Source organism: Salmo trutta, chromosome 28 (genome assembly GCF_901001165.1).
Source record: "Salmo trutta chromosome 28, fSalTru1.1, whole genome shotgun sequence".
Lineage (NCBI taxonomy): Eukaryota > Metazoa > Chordata > Actinopteri > Salmoniformes > Salmonidae > Salmo > Salmo trutta.
Window position 1 is genome coordinate 21,839,736 of NC_042984.1, and position 18,072 is coordinate 21,857,807.

The following is an 18,072-nucleotide window of genomic DNA, read 5'->3' on the forward strand; positions in this document are numbered from 1 at the left end:
TCCAAATCATGTTCAATCAATTGAATTTACCACAGGTGGACTCCAATCAAGTTGTAGAAACATCTCAAGGATGATCAATGGAAACTGGATATGAGTCTAATAGCAAAGGGTCTCAATTATTATGTAAATAATGTATTTCTGTTTTTCATTTTTTTATACATTTGCAAACATTTCTAAAGACCTGTTTTCACTTTGTTATTATTGGGTATTGTGTGTGGGTTGATCAGGAAAAAAGTCAAGGTTTCTGAATACTTTCCGAATGCACTGTATATACTTCCATTAAATTTTTAATCTGGTACCGGAGGACCTTCAGACGAGTCTTGTGAGGTCTGTGCGCATCCAAGAGCAACACAACCAACATTTACGTGTTTGTCAGAGTCTCACCTTTACACAGATTATTAGTACATAGCCCGAACTGTTCGTACTCTATAGACAGATGTTGGCAGATTGGTTGTACGGACTTCACATGATACAGGGGGTCGCTTGTTGGGGTCGTGGAGCAAAACCACTGACATGTTCGTGTTATTTCAAAACAGGAAACATCATCATGTTCGTGAGAGTCTCATCTTTGCATAGAGGGGTCATAATAATTTTTAGGCCAAACCGTTCAGATGCTACAAACGATTTTGTGAAAAGACCAATAATTGTAGCGGCAGAATTTTTATTCCCGGATGTCTCATGGTCTGTCAAACACCTCTCTAGCTCTGTCACCTTTCAACGCAGATGCAGAAGTGTTACATAGCTGGATGCGGTGGATTGAGATGCATCCAATGCAAACAAACAGATATCTCTAGAAACTGACAGATTCTTAAGGGGATTTTTTTTATTATGCTAATTAGATTTCCGCACGTGCATGTATATCGCCCTTAGGGGATTTTAAACCCAATTCCCTCATGTGGATGTAGAGGGACTTCCTTTCTCTGAACAACATTAAGGGAACAAGTACTCTTACTGAAATCACAGGTGCATGGCAAATGAGTCAATAACATAACCAAGGATGGTGCACTCTAGACAGAGTACACTGCTGATGCTCCAAAGAGTGTTTTGTACCATTACATAACGTATCGCCAATAGCTAGCTATATGTTAGACATTTCTGGTACAGATTCCAAATTCATCACGTTGAGATGGAACTGCTGAATTTCTAATGGAACAAGACCATGAAATGATATTCTCACATGGGAGAATGCCAGCATGAATACAGTGAGGCAGTGCATGGCTGTCTATGGGCTGTAGTCTTGAAGCTGTATTTCACTGAAAAGTAGGCGGTGTTGAGCATACAAGACTTTTACTTTTTAGCCAGTTCTTATGCCTTTGTCATGTATTCTAATCTGCATAAGGTACCGTGTGTGTAATAGTCAAAACATGATAATGCCACTGTGTCTGTTGAACCACAATCCTGACACATGTTGCATTTAATAGATTTTGAAAACACAGCACAGTACACATTATGCTCCCACAGGCATGCTCTATGACTGTATACAAGACCGTAAAGATGGTGTCAGCTATGATATCGCTATCATCTGTGAAAATCCATCGCTTTATTTGATGTACAAAATGTTAAGGAAACACTTATTGGACCCCTGCTGTAACACTGAATATTCAGACATGTTAAATGTTGGAAAGGTGCATACTTGTTGGCTGTTTCACAACTATGACCTTCATTAAAATGACGACAACATAATGTTAATGTTACAGAGCCTGAGGATTAATATTTTGGTTATTTTGGCCTTGAATGAAGACTTACCCCACACCAACAACACTTTCATCTACTTTTGACAGTTTTGCCTTATTGACTAATTTGATATTATGTTCAGCATTTCACCCGCATTGGAAAGGACAGAGAAGAAAGGGAAGCAAATAATTGCACATTACTACTGGTAGAGAGAGACAACACTACTGCACACAAAGAGAAAACTAAATTCACTCTTACCGAAGAGGGTGTTAGTCAGCTTCAGACAAAACACCAGAATAGAAATGCTGTTCTATAAACTCCAGAAGGAAAACACTGAATTGAAGTCATTGGCTCTGACTGAATTTGGAAACGTGACTGCCTGGTGTATCTGACATGTCACAAGGAGGATGGGGAGGGGAGACATCACTGTCTGCCTGACATCCCCACCCCCCACTGCTTTTGTTTGGCATTGAATATATTTGCCTTGCCTTGTCCTCTTGAAAATAGTGACATCAGTTCTGTATGTTGAGTGATTATTCTCATTTCTCCACCTTTGCCACTGCTCTTGCATCTTGGTGGCCCAGTTTTTGGTGTTCGTTCACCCCACGGGCAGGTCCTTGCTATGCTTCCAAGCCGGGGTTCCACTGTCTGTCTCTTAGATGGCATGGTTACTGTAGCTGATGTATGTCTGCTTGGAGGCCAATGCTGTGAATAGAGCCGTGAAAGAGGAAGAGAGGGAAAGAAGAGTGAAAGGAAAAGATGTGGGTGAAGATTTGGGCAATTCAATTAAGGCTCATTTAACCATCTGTCAGGGGCTTATCTTCCAGTCCATTAAGGTGATTGCCGGCACAGTTTCTATTTATGCATGACTTCCTTAGACCACAAGTGTCACCAGGGAGTACAGGTGGAACCAACAGTGGGGTAAGAGAGTAATTAATATGCATAGCAAGCAGTGGTAGCATTTTTCATGTTGTGTGGTTAGTATTACAAGAATGATTTAACTTCCTAGGAAATGTGTTGCCAACTGTAAATTGCATCTAAATGCAGATTTCCTTGATCTGCTGGAAAGTAGGGCAGAGCAGGGTACAGATGTGGCTATAGCTAGTAATTGACTCTCAAAACTAATATTAAATTGCTTATCAGGATGCTGTTGTAACAACCCACTGGGAACACACTGGTTGAAACAGCGTTTTCACCTCAGTTCAATGAAATCACGTTGATCCAACGTGGAATAGACATTGAATTGACGTCTGTGCCCAGTGAGATGTCTCCACATGGATATATACTGTTCTGAAAGTGACTTAAGAATTACTTATTTAACCAGTAATTGCAGCTTGACCTATAAGTACAGACTATTTCATGGTAAAGTATCCCTTGCAGTTAATTTCACGTCAAGGCCGGCTCTAGCCTTTTCGGGGCCCTTAGCGTGATTTTGCCATGACTTATGCCATGTAAATTATATCTGAGTGAGAGTGACTAACAAAACCAATGGGCTCTGCTGGAGGACAGGGACCCTGTGCACGTGCCCTGCGTGACCGGTCGGTATTTGGGCATGATTGCTACAAGTTTAGAAAGCTGGGTAGACTAACTTACCAATATGAAAATTGTTAGCTGATATGGCTAATTGAGTGACTGTCAGTGACTGACATAACAAGAGAAACATTGCTGGTGCACAACCAAATTTCGAACTTGCTCCTTTTTCGAACTTGCTCCACTTATGCCTGGAGCCGGCCCTGTTTTAAGTACAATATAGGGTAGTATGTGATGCAATAGTACTCATTCAAATGCAAGGCTCAGTAACTACATTCAGATCTTTCTCTGTGCACCAAGCAAAGCATGCAACAGTGGCACCATGTCGATAGAAGTTAAAACATTTAGGAAAAGCATAGAGACAGCTTGGAGAATTGTGATAACATTGAGCATAAGATGACAATATGTAACTATGCAGTACGTGGTGAACGTGGATCTCACACAATTACCAGATGTGAGAGACACTGTACAAAATGTTTACTTATTTTATAAAGTTGTGGCCTGAACCAACCGATATGGTATGTCCTCTCTAAATAAATCCGGCACCAGTTCACTTGTTCTACAGTGTAATCATCACACATATCTGCCAATCTTGTCCATAACAGCATTCGCAGATTGGGTGAGTCAGAGCAGATAAATCTGAGCGGCGACTGCTGACAGCTTGGGTGGGGGGGAAATGTACTGGAGGGTGGGATGTGTAGTGGGGGAGGGATGGTATGGGGGGGGCAACAGTACTGGAGGAAAGGGATGAGTAGTAGAGGAGAGGAAGGGTGTGGGGGGCAACAGTACTGGAAGGTGAGATGTGTAGTGGGGGGAGAGGGGGGAGTGGGGGGCCAATACACGGGAGGGTGGGATGTGAAGTGGGGGGAGGGGGAGGATGTGGGGGGCCACTACACTGGAGGGTGGGATGTGTAGTGGGGGGAGGGGGAGGGTGTGGGGGGCCACTACACTGGAGGGTGGGATGTGTAGTGGGGGGAGGGGGAGGGGGAGGGTGTGGGGGACAACAGTACTGGGGGGTGGGATGTGTAGTGGTTGGAGAGGTAAGGTGTGGGGGGCCCTACACTGCAGGGTGGGATGTGTCAGTGGGGGGTGAGGTAGGGTGTGGGCTCAATAGTCCTAGAGGGTGGGATGTGTAGTGTGGGGGGGTAGGAGGGTGTGGGGGGGACACTACACTGGAGGGTGGGATGTGTAGTGGGAGGAGAGGTAGGGTTTTTGAGCAACAGTACTGGAGGGTGGGATGTGTACTGGGGAGAGGGAGGGTGTGGGGGGCAACAGTACTGGAGGGTGGGATGTTAAGTGGGGGAGAGGTAGGATGTGGGGGACTACTACACTGGAGGGTGGGATGTGTAGTGGGAGGAGAGGGAGGGTGTGGGGTAACAACACTGGAGGGTAGGATGTGTAGTGGGGGGAGAGGGAGGGTGTGGGGTAACAACACTGGAGGGTGGGATGTGTAGTGGTTGAGAGGGAGGGTGTGGGGTAACTACACTGGAGTGTGGGATGTGTAGTGGGAGGAGAGGGAGGGTGTGGGGTAACAACACTGGAGGGTAGGATGTGTAGTGGGGGGAGAGGGAGGGTGTGGGGTAACAACACTGGAGGGTAGGATGTGTAGTGGGGGAGAGGCAGGGTGTGGGGTAACAACACTGGAGGGTAGGATGTGTAGTGGGGGGAGAGGGAGGGTGTGGGGTAACAACACTGGAGGGTGGGATGTGTAGTGGGGGGAGAGGGAGGGTGTGGGGTAACAACACTGGAGGGTGGGATGTGTAGTGGTGGGAGAGGCAGAGTGTGGGGTAACAACACTGGAGGGTGGGATGTGTAGTGGGGGGAGAGAGGGAGGGTGTGGGGTAACAACACTGGAGGGTGGGATGTGTAGTGGGGGGAGAGGGAGGGTGTGGGGTAACAACACTGGAGGGTGGGATGTGTAGTGGTTGAGAGGGAGGGTGTGGTGGGAAACAGTACTGGAGGGTGGGATGTGTAGTGTGGGGAGAGGGAGGGTGTGGGGGGCCAGTACACTGTTTAGTGGGGAGAGTTGGATGGTGTGGGGTGAGGGAGTGTGTGGGGGGCAACAGTACTGTAGGGTGGAATGTGTAGTGGGTGTGGGGGCCCACTACACTGGAGGGTGTAGTGGGAGGAGAGGTAGGGTGTGGGGGGCAACAGTACTGGAGGGTGGATGTGTTGTGGTGGAGAGGGAGGGTGTGGTGGGAAACAGTACGTGAGGGTGGATGTGTTGTGGTGGAGAGGGAGGGTGTGGGGGGCAACAGTACTGGAGGGTGGATGTGTTGTGGTGGAGAGGGAGGGTGTGGTGGGAAACAGTACGTGAGGGTGGATGTGTTGTTGTGGAGAGGGAGGGTGTTGGGGGCAACAGTACGTGAGGGATGGATGTGTTTTGCGTTGAGAGGGAGGGTGTGGGAGGCAACTGTACTGGAGGGTGGGATGTGTAGTGCGGGGAGATTGAGGGTGTGGGGGGCAACAGTTTTTGCAGGTGGGATGTGTAGTGGGGGGAGAGGGAGAGTGTGTGGGACAACAGTACTGGAGAGTTGGATGTGTAGTGGGGGAGTGGTAGGTGGGGGGGGCAACTGAACATTGGCACAAAGTAAATGGGGGAGAAGTGGTCAGTCATACAGAGTGAGAGGCAAGCTGATTGTCAGGCTCTCCATCCGTTACCTGAGCGTCTAAAGTCCCTCACAGTGCTCTCCTCCCTCGTCACAGGCTGACACACAAGCACAAAGAGCAGCTGTTAGTCCTCCAACTTGGGCCAGATGGGTCATGGTATAGATGTCAAACTGTGAAATTGGGGGAGCATTTTCCATGGGTGCTATAATCATTTTTTCCATTCCCAAATGGCATGCCATTTTTTCTAACTCTGTTCATCTCCTTGTCGCAGTCTCTTTGACATACCCCATATTGAGAGTTTCATCTCCTGTCTCGAACACATTCAGAGGAAGTGCAACTGCGTATTTCAAATAGCACTATGATAGAGGATTCAGAACATGTTCTCAACATTGGCTTTGGTTCTCCAAAGGTAATGGGAATATTGACTGATGATGCATTAGATACAGGAAAACGTCATTCTGTATGGATGAATGAGCGTGATTATCCATAAATCAACTTATTTTCTCATGATTTGGAATACGTTTTTACATTTAGGGATTTTGATCATTCCGACCACGGCAGCTGTGTTACTGTAGGATGGGGCTGAAGTGCTGGAGCAATAATCTTGCCTCCTATTGCACCAATGGAGACTGGAAAGTTAATACGAATGGCCATCTCTGCAGTATGATACCTGAATGTGAAGCCTTTCCTATCGATCCATCTCACCCTGTGCTGTTCTTTATGTCCTGTTTGCCGACAGTGCCACGTTTCAGAGCACCAGCCAATGCTTGATGCTACTAGGGTTGGCATGAAACAAAATGCACTACCAATTCCCTACATCCTGAAAATAACACCAGATCATTTCACAAAGCTGTTGAGGTGTAAAATAACAATGCCATCAATTAAGTTTATATAAAGGCAAGTGCATTGCTTTTCATTTTTCAAGCCTGATACTTTCCCCTCAAAACTCCATCCAACTGACTTTAAGGCATAAACTCAAGGACCGAGTGTTATAAAAACTAAACTTGTGTCCCTTTGTCCTCTCTTCCCCCTGATCTCCATTTCCCCCTCACTCCATCCCTAACCCTGAGGTCTTCGCTGCTAACCTTGTGTCTCCAGGCTTTCACACAGCTCAGACTTGGCCTCTCCGTTGGGACGGAGGCCACCCTTAGTGGGGAACTTGTTGGACATGGTGGCTGCGGTGACTACAGCCTTGAGGCTGCGCTTGCGATTGGGCACGTTCTGCTCCGGGTGGAAGAGGACCACGTAGACCTTTGGCATGTAGAGCATCCCCAGAGACACAGAGGCACTCAGGCTCACAGAGATGGTCAAAGTCGTGGTCTGGATGTACATCTGTGAAGGAGACAAGCAAAGGAAACATTGTTACACAACAAGAAAGAGATGGTGCTGTTCAAGTGGCTAAGGAGAGGGTTCTCAAGATCCTTGTGACAGCATTGACCTTTGATTTTTTGAAAGTACATTACCTAGTTATACATTGTTTAAACAAGACAACATATGAGTGCAGTTGTCTCCTAGTAGATCTTCCAGCAATATCAAACCCCCAACATCAGATGCGATAAGACACATGGAGTGGACAATGTTCTGTTTTCAAGTGCTTTATGAATTATTCATCAACTCCTGTTTATGTTTTTATTGGTGTGTTCTATTTGTTTGTTTATGACATGTGACTAATGGAGGAGGCCTCCCAGTGAGTGACTGTACTACAGATGTCTTGCCCTCGGGGCCCGGGGCTGTGGTAGAGGGGTTGGAGTCAACTGAGTGTAAAGGCAGCTGGGACTCACAGCTGTGCACAGAAAGCATGGCTACATGCAAGGATCAGGGAGAGGCATCTTGAGAACATCAACACAATGCCTGAGTGTGAGCCTCGGAGTGCTTTTCCCATATACATTATATCAAATTCTCAATGGGATTAAATGTGTCTTCGTGTCTGATCATATAGGTCATCTGAATGAGTTGTTAGACAGTACGGACTGATTTACTACAGCAGTAGAAAACAAAATGCATTAATCAAAAAGCACTAACTGCAAAAACAGAGAAGATAATATGTATAAGATTGGAAGATTGTCATATACATTTACTCTCTGTGGTGAACATCAGGATTATTCTCCTGCAAAACCACAAAAAGCTTTTCTTTTACAATGTCTTATTTGGAACATCATTCTGTCTCCCATTGGGACAGGGTTGCTGAGCTATTCTGGGCCTGATGAACAAAGGGAGAAGGGTGTAAACTGCAAACACAGCTCCCAGCCACATCCCTAATAGATTTGTCCAAGGTGTAGACTGATATTGTGTTTCCAGACATCATGAGTAACTTAGTGTTATGGCAACAGGGAATAACCCGACAGGTCGTCTGTCATGAGAATGTCAACAGATGACATGCATTAGTTATAGTGCTGCTTTGGCACTCTACGTTTTTTGCAGCTCTATCTTCAGTCTGGATGCTGAAATACTTACATCTAAAGAGTTAGTGCAGCCTTGTCACGAACGTGATGAGAGACGGACCAAGGTGCAGCGTGATTAGAGTTCCACATCTTTTAATAAACAGTGAAACTTCTACAAAACAATAAACCAACAACGAAACGTGAAAGTAGTGGTGCTACATGCACATACACAAAACAATATCCCACAAAGCAGGTGGGAACAATGACACCTTAAGTATGATCCCCAATTAGAGACAATGAACACCAGCTGCCTCTAATTGGGAACCATACCAAGAGCACCAAGATAGAAATTAAAAGACTAGAACACCCCCTAGTCACGCCCTGACCACAACACCATAGAGAACCAAGGGCTCTCTATGGTCAGGGTGTGACAAGCCTGCCATATGGTACCTATGACCTATGATTAAATCTGCTAAAACATATTTTTTTTTCTTTAAGTGTTGTGTATATAGAAGCCCCTAAATAAACGTCAGTGGAGAAGGATGCCTGAGAAAAATGAGAGTGTCATTGAATTATTTTATCACGCTGCAAGCATCAATGGGCTTTCCTTGAAGTGGGAAATACAGGGGTACTGAGGGGGAGTATGTAATCTACTGAGAAGATTTCACATGGCCTTGGGTGATCCCGGCACAATATTGCTGCCCCTCCGGAGTACAGAATGGAGTAACTCTGTGAGGGGGCTATGACCCCTGTCCTGGGCCAGATAAATCTGCCTTGAAAAACTGATATGATCGCCAATGTGCCTCATTGCCACAGCAGGAAAATGGTGCTCAAGAGACTGACTCCACCAGGCAAAGCCATCCTGTCTCTCCTAAAGGAGCAGAGAAACCTTTCTCTCCAAAGTGATAAGTTATCAAATCTGTGCTGCTATTTCACCCCCTGCATTCTGTTTCATTCCACAGTCTGACGTGCAAAAGGTAACTACATTTATGTGTATAGGTGTAAGTGGCCAGAATATAATCACCCTATTATCAGAAAGTAATATCTCCCAAACAAAAGCCTTATTATTATGCATATTTGTATGGAATTGCCAGACATGGCTTGGATTGGATCAATCAAACATCCAGCTGTGCCTCCTGCAGCCTACCTGCACCTGACTGCAGTTACAGTGCCATCAGAAGCCCTCCACCCCTGGCCCTCTGCATGCAAGTGTCTTTATCACTGAGGAGAAACAGTGCCAGGGACCATTTAGTGAGATAGGGACAGTCATTGCCTCATGAAACAGGCCCTCCTTCCGAGCCACCACGATTACACACCTGTCAATCTACAGCCCTTCCTCTGACAGGATCCTGCCTCTGCATTTTCCCACGTGTCAGGAATGTAACTGGGCCCATAATATCACAGTGAAAAGCCTCACACAGCGCCTCCAAACAGATAACAATGTGGAAACATTAATCCATTCATAAGATTAACTTAAACCAGGAATGGTTATTTCTGCGTTTATAGATAGATAGTGTTTTCCATTCCAGCCATCCCCATGTATCTGCTTTGTCCTCTGCAACATCAAAGCAGCTGGAGTCATGACCGGATTTCTGATTTCTGTATTTGCCATTGGCTGGGTTTTGTTTGCAGCAAAAATGCTCAAGATGTTAGTCATTACTTATTGTCGTTTTCAGTGGTTGGATGCCAGCATAAGCTTCCTTTGAAGTAAGAAATATATTTTAAGGCTGTTTTGTGCTTGAATGAGCGTTTATCATCTGTTTCTACCGTACAGTACAGAACGTACTGAATTCACACCTCATTGCTGCAGTGCTTCCCTTTTAATTACTTAGAAAAAAAGTGCAGGAGCCATTGTACAGCCTTGAAAGAACATTATCAAACTCTTATAGTTGCTCTTCAAGCTTAATTTCATGTGCAACGTCAGAGCAATGTAAAGCCAATGCTCTCCATCTTCTCAAACATCCCAGATTGGCAGAGCATGCATGCATCGTCATGCATGATTAACCCTGTTCTGACAACCCTGCCAATCAGCTGCCTTGTCCTCCGTATCAAGCACAAAAGAGAGCTTGGTGCTGTGCCACCCTCCTTTCAACCAGGAGACAATGGCACAATTAACAGAGCTACCTGCCAGTCTACTTTTGTCACCCACCACCTCCAGGGCTGACTGTACTACTGATGCCACCCACCACCTCCAGGGCTGACTGTACTACTGATGCCACCCACCACCTCCAGGGCTGACTGTACTACTGATGCCACCCACCACCTCCAGGGCTGACTGTACTACTGATGCCACCTCCAGGGCTGATTGTACTACTGATGCCACCCACCACCTCCAGGGCTGACTGTACTACTGATGCCACCCACCACCTCCAGGGCTGACTGTACTACTGATGCCACCTCCAGGGCTGATTGTACTACTGATGCCACCCACCACCTCCAGGGCTGACTGTACTACTGATGCCACCCACCACCGCCAGGACTGACTGTACTACTGATGCCACCCACCACCTCCAGGGCTGACTGTACTACTGATGCCACCCACCACCGCCAGGACTGACTGTACTACTGATGCCACCCACCACCTCCAGGGCTGACTGTACTACTGATGCCACCCACCACCGCCAGGACTGACTGTACTACTGATGCCACCCACCACCTCCAGGGCTGACTGTACTACTGATGCCACCCATCACCTCATTGACTGATGCCAGTCAAATAGGAGTGTCATCCTCATCCTATCAACTGCCTAAAGCCCCAGTAATCCCCTCTCTACAAAGAACCCTCGGTTCCAGATAGAACCGTTTAGGGATCAGTGTATAACCCTTTCCACAGAGGGTTCTACCTGGAACCAAAAAGGGTTATCATATGTTTCTAAGAGTGTACCCACGCACATCCCTACCATCCAGTTTTTCCCCTCTCATTGTATAGGTGAGGCAATCCCCTATGCCAGGAAAATAATCTGGGGAAACACTGGCACCATCATAACCATGGTCTCGTTATGTAACAAGACCCCATGTACGTGGATGCAAGGTGTTCAAATGATTCAGAATGTATCTCTCTAACTAAAACAAAACATTGACAGCAGGAGATCCAAAAGACATAAGCACATTTGTTCAGTTAGTTCATTGAGAGTTAGAGGTTGTTAAAAATCTAAAAGCTTTGGGCTTAAGTTAAGGCAAAGTAATGTATCCCTAATGTACACTGTACACTAATCACATCCGATAGAAGACAGAAATGCTGCCACTGCTAACCTCTTTGTACAAGATTCCAGGTCTCACTCAGGTGCATCACATCTCTTGTGCTCAGACAGTGCTGTCGCCCAGGGTGTAAATGTTAACATAATTCTATGTTTTTCTTTGAAAATAACAGCAATTACCATGCAGCTCACACCATCGTAAAGATGGCCACGGTTTTCTTTGTATTGCCCATTACCTTCCTAAATGGCTTACCTCTGTAATTGGACTATAAGTGTATGGGACTCTCAGTGGCTGCTTTGTTTCCTACAGCAATATTCCTCAATACAGACAGTACATTTATGTTAGCCAACAGAAACTGAAATTCAATTGTACACATTAAGGATAATATCAAAACCTATGAAGGTTGTGTCCCAGCTTTGCTCTTGTCTAGGAGAATCACATTCATTTTTTCCCTTTCTGTGATAAGCTTTGAGTGTGCCTGCTCTAGGATATACGTGGCATTATACCATTAACATTACAGTATATGTCCACATTATGGGGGCAGTGAAGAAATATTGAAACTGAAAAACAAAGTGAAGGATACAAATGTAGGATCTGAATTTGAGCTAGCTTGTTACAGCAGGAAAACAACCCTGCAGCAACAGGAAATGTGAATTATCATGTGGATTATAATTAAAACATCTTTGATGCGTGGTTCTGGTACTGGTTCTGACTGACATGTTTTATTATAAATCAATCTGTGGACACTGTAGATCGAAATGGCTTGCATTGAGTGGTGGAACGGATTCTCACAGACACAGGAGTATGTCTCTTCTGTCTGTATGAAGCAGGATGTGAAATCTGACAACACTTGAAGCTAGCATGTCCCAGCTTGGATTTCCTACCATTTCATTCGCTCTTCTGACTTTCCTTTAACTCTTGGCTGAACCCTACCTCACAGCCACTAACATATGCCTGGAATTCATACATCATAACACAGCAGGGGAGAGTGGTTTCGTTGCTGTAGTACAGTCAGAGATCGATTTATAGCCAGTAATCTAAAATAATTCATAGATTTTAAAGAAAAAAATATTTATATTTGTCATAGACGGACAAAAGTCATATGAGATGAAAGGTGATTATCTAACAACTTCAGGAAGCTAAACTAGAGCAATAGGGGCAGACGTTTTGATCAAGAGACCATTAGAAAATATGCACATTTTCTCCAACATTAAATATACAATATGTATTTCACACTTATAAGGAAGGTAAAATCTTATAGTTAGTCATTTTTTAAATGGATTATACTATATTTAGAAGAAATATACAGTTGAAGTCAGAAGTTTACATATACCTTAGCCAAATACATTTAAACTCAGTTTTTCACAGTTCCTGACATTTAATCCTAGTGATGGCCACTCCAAGCCATTTTGCCACAACTTTGGAAGTATGCTTGGGGTCATTGTCCATTTGGAAGACCCATTTGCGACCAAGCTTTAACTTCCTGACTGATGTCTTGAGACGTTGCTTCAATATATCCACATAATTGTCCTACCTCCTGATGCCATCTATTTTGTGAAGTGCACCAGTCCCTCCTGCAGCAAAGCACCGCCATAACATGATGCTGCCACCCCTGTGCTTCACGGTTGGGATGGTGTTCATCGGTTTGCAAGCATCCCCCTTTTTCCTCCAAACATAACGATGATCATTATGGCCAAACAGTTCTATTTTTGTTTCATCAGACCAGAGGACATTACTCCAAAAAGTATGATCTTTGTCTCCATGTGCAGTTGCAAACCGTTGTCTGGCTTTTTTATGGCGTTTTTGGAGCAGTGGCTTCCTTGCTGAGCGGCCTTTCAGGTTATGCCGATATAGGACTTGTTTCACTGTGGATGTAGATATTTTGTACCCGTTTCCTCCAGCATCTTCACAAGGTCCTTTGCTGTTGTTCTGGGATTAATTTGCACTTTTCACACCAAAGTACGTTCATCTCTAAGAGACAGAATGCGTCTCCTTCTTGAGCGGTGTGACGGCTGCGTGGTCCCATGGTGTTTATACTTGTGTACTATTGTTTGTACAGATGAACGTGGTACCTTCAGGTGTTTGGAAATTGCTCCGAAAGATGAACCAGACTTGTGGAGGTCTACAATTTTTTCTGAGGTCTTGGCTGATTTCTTTTGATTTTCACATGATGTCAAGCAAAGAGGCACTGAGTTTGAAGGTAGGCCTTGAAATACATCCACAGGTACACCTCCAATTGACTCAAATTATGTCAATTAGGTTATCAGAAGCTTCTAAAGCCATGACATCATTTTATGGAATTGTCCAAGCTGTTTAAAGGCACAGTCAACTTAGTGTATATAAACTTCTGACCCACTGGAATTGTGATACAGTGAATTATAAGTGAAATAGTCTGTCTGTAAACAATTGTTGGAAAAATGTCTTGTGTCATGCACAAAGTAGATGTCCTAACCGACTTGCCAAAACAATAGTTTGTTAACAAGAAATTTGTGGAGTGGTTGAAAAACGAGTTTTAATGATTCCAACCTAAGTGCATGTAAATGTCCGACTTCAACTGTACACTACTGTTCAAACGTTTGGGGTCAATTAGAAATGTCCTTCTTTTTGAAAGAAAAGCACATTTTTTGTCCATTAAAATAACATTAAATTGATCAGAAATACAGCATAGACATTGTTTATGTTGTAAATGACTATTGTAGCTGAACATTTTTATGGAATATCTACATATGCGTACAGAGGCCCATTATCAGCAACCATCACTCCTCTGTTCCAATGGCACATTGTGTTAGCTAATCCAAGTTTATAATTTTAAAAGGCTAATTGGTCATTAGAAAACCCTTTTTCAATTATGTTAGCAGAGCTGAAAACTGTTGTTCTACTTAAAGAAGCAACAAAACTGGCATTCTTTAGACTAGTTGAGTATCTGGAGCATCAGCATTTGTGGGTTTGATTACAGGCTCAAAATGGAAACTGAAGATCTCGTACAACGCTGTGTACTACTCCCATCACAGAACAGTGCAAACTGGCTCTAACCAGAATAGAAAGAGGAGTGGGAGGCCCCGGTGCACAACTGAGCAAGTGTCACGTGTATCTTCGTCTTCTGACGATATAACGAAATCGTCGTCGGAAAAGGATGACCAATACGCAGCAGAGTCGATATAGTTCATCTTGAACATTTAATTAAATCAACATGAATACAAAAAACAACAAACAAGAAAACGAACGATAAACTGACAGTCTGCAAAAGCATAAGGCTGAACACAGAACAATCACCCACAAATACCAAACACAAACACACCCTACTATATGGGACTCTCAATCAAAGGCAGATAGACAACACCTGCCTTCAACTGAGAGTCCCAACCCCAATTAACCAAACATAGACATACACTTACTAGACTCCACATAGAAATACTTAAACATAAACCAAAACCCGGAATTACTAAATCAACCACCCTTTTAACAAAAACACACCACCCTGAACCACATAAAACAAATTCCCTCTGCCACACCCTGACCAAACTACAAAAACAATTAACCTTATACTGGCCAGGACGTGACAGCAAGAGGACAAGTACATTAGAGTGTCTAGTTTGAGAAACAGACGCCTCACAAGTCCTCAACTGGCAGCTTCATTAAATAGTACCCGAAAAACACCAGTCTCAACGTCAACATTGAAGAGGCGATTCCGTGACGCTGACCTTCTAGGCAGTGCATGTCAGAGCAAAAACCAAGCCATGAGGTCAAAGAAATAGTCCGTAGAGCTCCGAGACAGGATTGTGCCGAGAAACAGATCTGGGGAAGGGTACCAAAACATGTCTGCAGCATTGAAGGTCCCCAAGAACACAGTGGCCTCCATCATTCTTAAATGGAAGAAGTTTGGAACCAACAAGACTCTTCCTAGAGCTGGCCGCCCGGCCAAACTAAGCAATCAGGGGAGAAGGGCCTTGGTCAGGAAGGTGACCAAGAACCCAATGGGTGCTGAAAGTTTGGGAGAAATATTTTTTTTTACCCCTGTATAGCTTGGTGATTCAGTCACCAAGCTATACAAAGTGTTTCTGTAAGAAAACATGACAAACCATATCTGACAATTGTCCAACGTCGCCGATATTTCAAAGCTGCCCATTTCAGAAACAAATGCACATCATTTTATTTGTTGATAATTTGTTTTTGATGGCTGATCCATCCACATCATCAGAAAATACAACGTTCCAAGTCAAATGACAAGCCACTGTCCGAAGATTACAGTAGAAAGACAATGCCACAGACAGTGCATTTCTACCTAATAAGGCACTTGTTATCAAAAGCTGTGATTTTCATTGCATGTGTTGTGCTGAGCATCTCTCATTTATTTCGTTGCACATCAGAGTGTACTGATTGACTGACTACTTGGCATTCCCCTATCACTAAAGTATGAAGCAAAATCAAACACATTCGAGTAAACACAATTAAAGAAAGCAAATCCAAACAAACTTGGGTGAAATGAATTATCCGCACAAGTCAGCACTCAATGCCCGGTAATCCCCTGAGTGGAACAGAAAGCAGCACATCTTATCACATGATGAATAGCTGAGGCATCCACGCACATAAGAGACTGACGTTATACAACAAGAGCAATTTGAGTGAGCCATTTTTCTCACATTAAACTGCAGGAGCAAAGCGTAATTCCAAATGGAAAAACTGTCAGACAATCCTTGGCTCACACAAGTGAATTTAATTGTCTTGTCCTCGTGGTGCTTACTACTTACACGCTAGTTTTGAGGAATCTTTGTGAGTTCAATCAGACAACGTTGGAAAATTCATGAAAACAGGAAATAGCATAAGTAATACCTGTCAAGGATGACTAAATTCTTCCATACATCATTGTTTTAAACCATTTTTAAGATTTCAATTGAAATGTTCCTATGAAAACGTAAAAAAATTCAACAGCAAAACATATTTAAAATTACATTATTTTGAATGAATAAGTATTGAATTTATAGCATGATTTAAAGAGTTAAATTGTCAAAGTAAACATTTACCTTTTCTGTTGACTGCGAGGTCCCAAAGAAGATGGGTATGAAGGCTAGCCACACGATACAGGTGGTGTACATGGTGAAGCCGATGGGCTTGGCCTCGTTGAAGGTCTCTGGCACCCCCCGGGTCTTGATGGCATACACCGTACAGGTGACCATGAGCAGCATGCTGAAGCCAAGCAGGCAGATCAGAGAAAGGTCTGAGATGTCACATTTGAGCACGCCACGAGCCATGTCCGGGTTGGACGTGCGCTGGTCCTCATAGTCGATGACAGCCTGAGACGGGTCCACACCAAACCAGATACACACCCCCAGGAGCTGAACTGAGATCAGACTGAAGGTGATGACCAGCTGGGAGGCCGGGGAGATGAACCTGGGGGCGCTCACTGACATCTTCCCCTGCTCAAAGATGCGATAGATACGGTTGGTCTTAGTGAGCAGCGCTGCATAGCTAATACTCATCCCCAGACCCAGGAAGATCCGTCGCAGGGAGCAGATGCCAACGTCAGGGGCAGCGATCATGAGGAAGGTGGTGGCGTAGCACAGGAAGATGCCCGTCAGTAGCACATAGCTGAGTTCGCGCCCAGACGCCTTCACGATGGGCGTGTCGTTGTAGCGGATGAAGGTGCCCACCACAAACATGGTGGCTATGATGCCCAGCACAGCAATGAGTACAGGGATGACAGCCCAAGGGGAACTCCACTCCAGCTTGACGATGGGGATGGCTTCACAGGCCGTGTGGTTCTCATTGGGCCGCAGGTCAAAGCGGCACATCTTACAGCTGTAGGTGTCGGCCTGGTACTGGTAGCCATCACAGCGCTCACAGTGCCAACAGCAGGGGACACCTTTGACTGTTTTCTTCCTCTCCCCAGGACAACAGGGCTGGCTGCAGATAGACTGGGGTACATGGAGTGTCCCACCAGGCCACCGCATCTCATTAGTCTGGTGGAAAGAAGGTGAAGGACAGAAGGAGTTATCCATCTGTCTGTGACTGTTAAACAGTCATAAAAAGGGTACTTGATTAATGCATGTTTTCCATGAATAGGCATGATGAAATTTGGATAAACTTAGAGTAACATTTGCAGAAAAAAGTTTAGAGGATATAAGCATTAACACTGATCAGATTGTGTGGCCACAACTATCTTGTTTTTATTGTTGCATATTAAAAAGGAATATTACATATGCACAATTAAAGTAATTTTTTACCTTTATTTAACTAAGAACAAATTCTTATTTTCAATGATGACCTAGGAACAGTGGGTTAAACTGCCTTGTTCAGGGGCAGAACAACAGATTTTTATCTTGTCAGCTCGGGGATTCGATCTTGCAACCTTTCAGTTACTAGTCCGACGCTCTAACCACTAGGCTACCTGCCGCCCCAATTAAATGACCATTTAGTGGATTAGAATGAATCTAAACACTCTCAAAACCCAAAATACAAGGATGTTGGGATGAAAGACATCTGTTTTAAGGATGGTGAACACCATTTAACAAGACGACTATACAATTTTTCAATCACAAAGTCATTACTTTGAAAGATGTTCTTATCTTAAAGCATGGAATACAGCATTGTTCGTAATTTATAACTCAGCAGGAAACTACATATGTGTCCCCTTCTCAGCCACATAAGCCTTGCTTAAGAACGAGCAAATGCAGTAATATGGT

General features: G+C 44.4%; 1 protein-coding gene across 1 annotated transcript in view; it reads right to left on the minus strand.

Annotated features, from left to right (window-relative positions):
* Positions 1-203: 203 nt before the first annotated feature.
* Positions 204-18,072, minus strand: part of LOC115165803 (metabotropic glutamate receptor 4-like) — a 73,856-nt gene continuing 55,987 nt past the window's right edge. Inside the window, exons 5-7 of the mRNA XM_029719192.1 lie at positions 16,414-17,349; positions 6,900-7,146; positions 204-2,379 (exon numbers count right to left, since the gene is read on the minus strand). Coding sequence (XP_029575052.1) covers positions 2,330-2,379; positions 6,900-7,146; positions 16,414-17,349 — 1,233 coding nt within the window. The 3' untranslated portion in view covers positions 204-2,329. The remainder of the gene's footprint in view (positions 2,380-6,899; positions 7,147-16,413; positions 17,350-18,072) is intronic.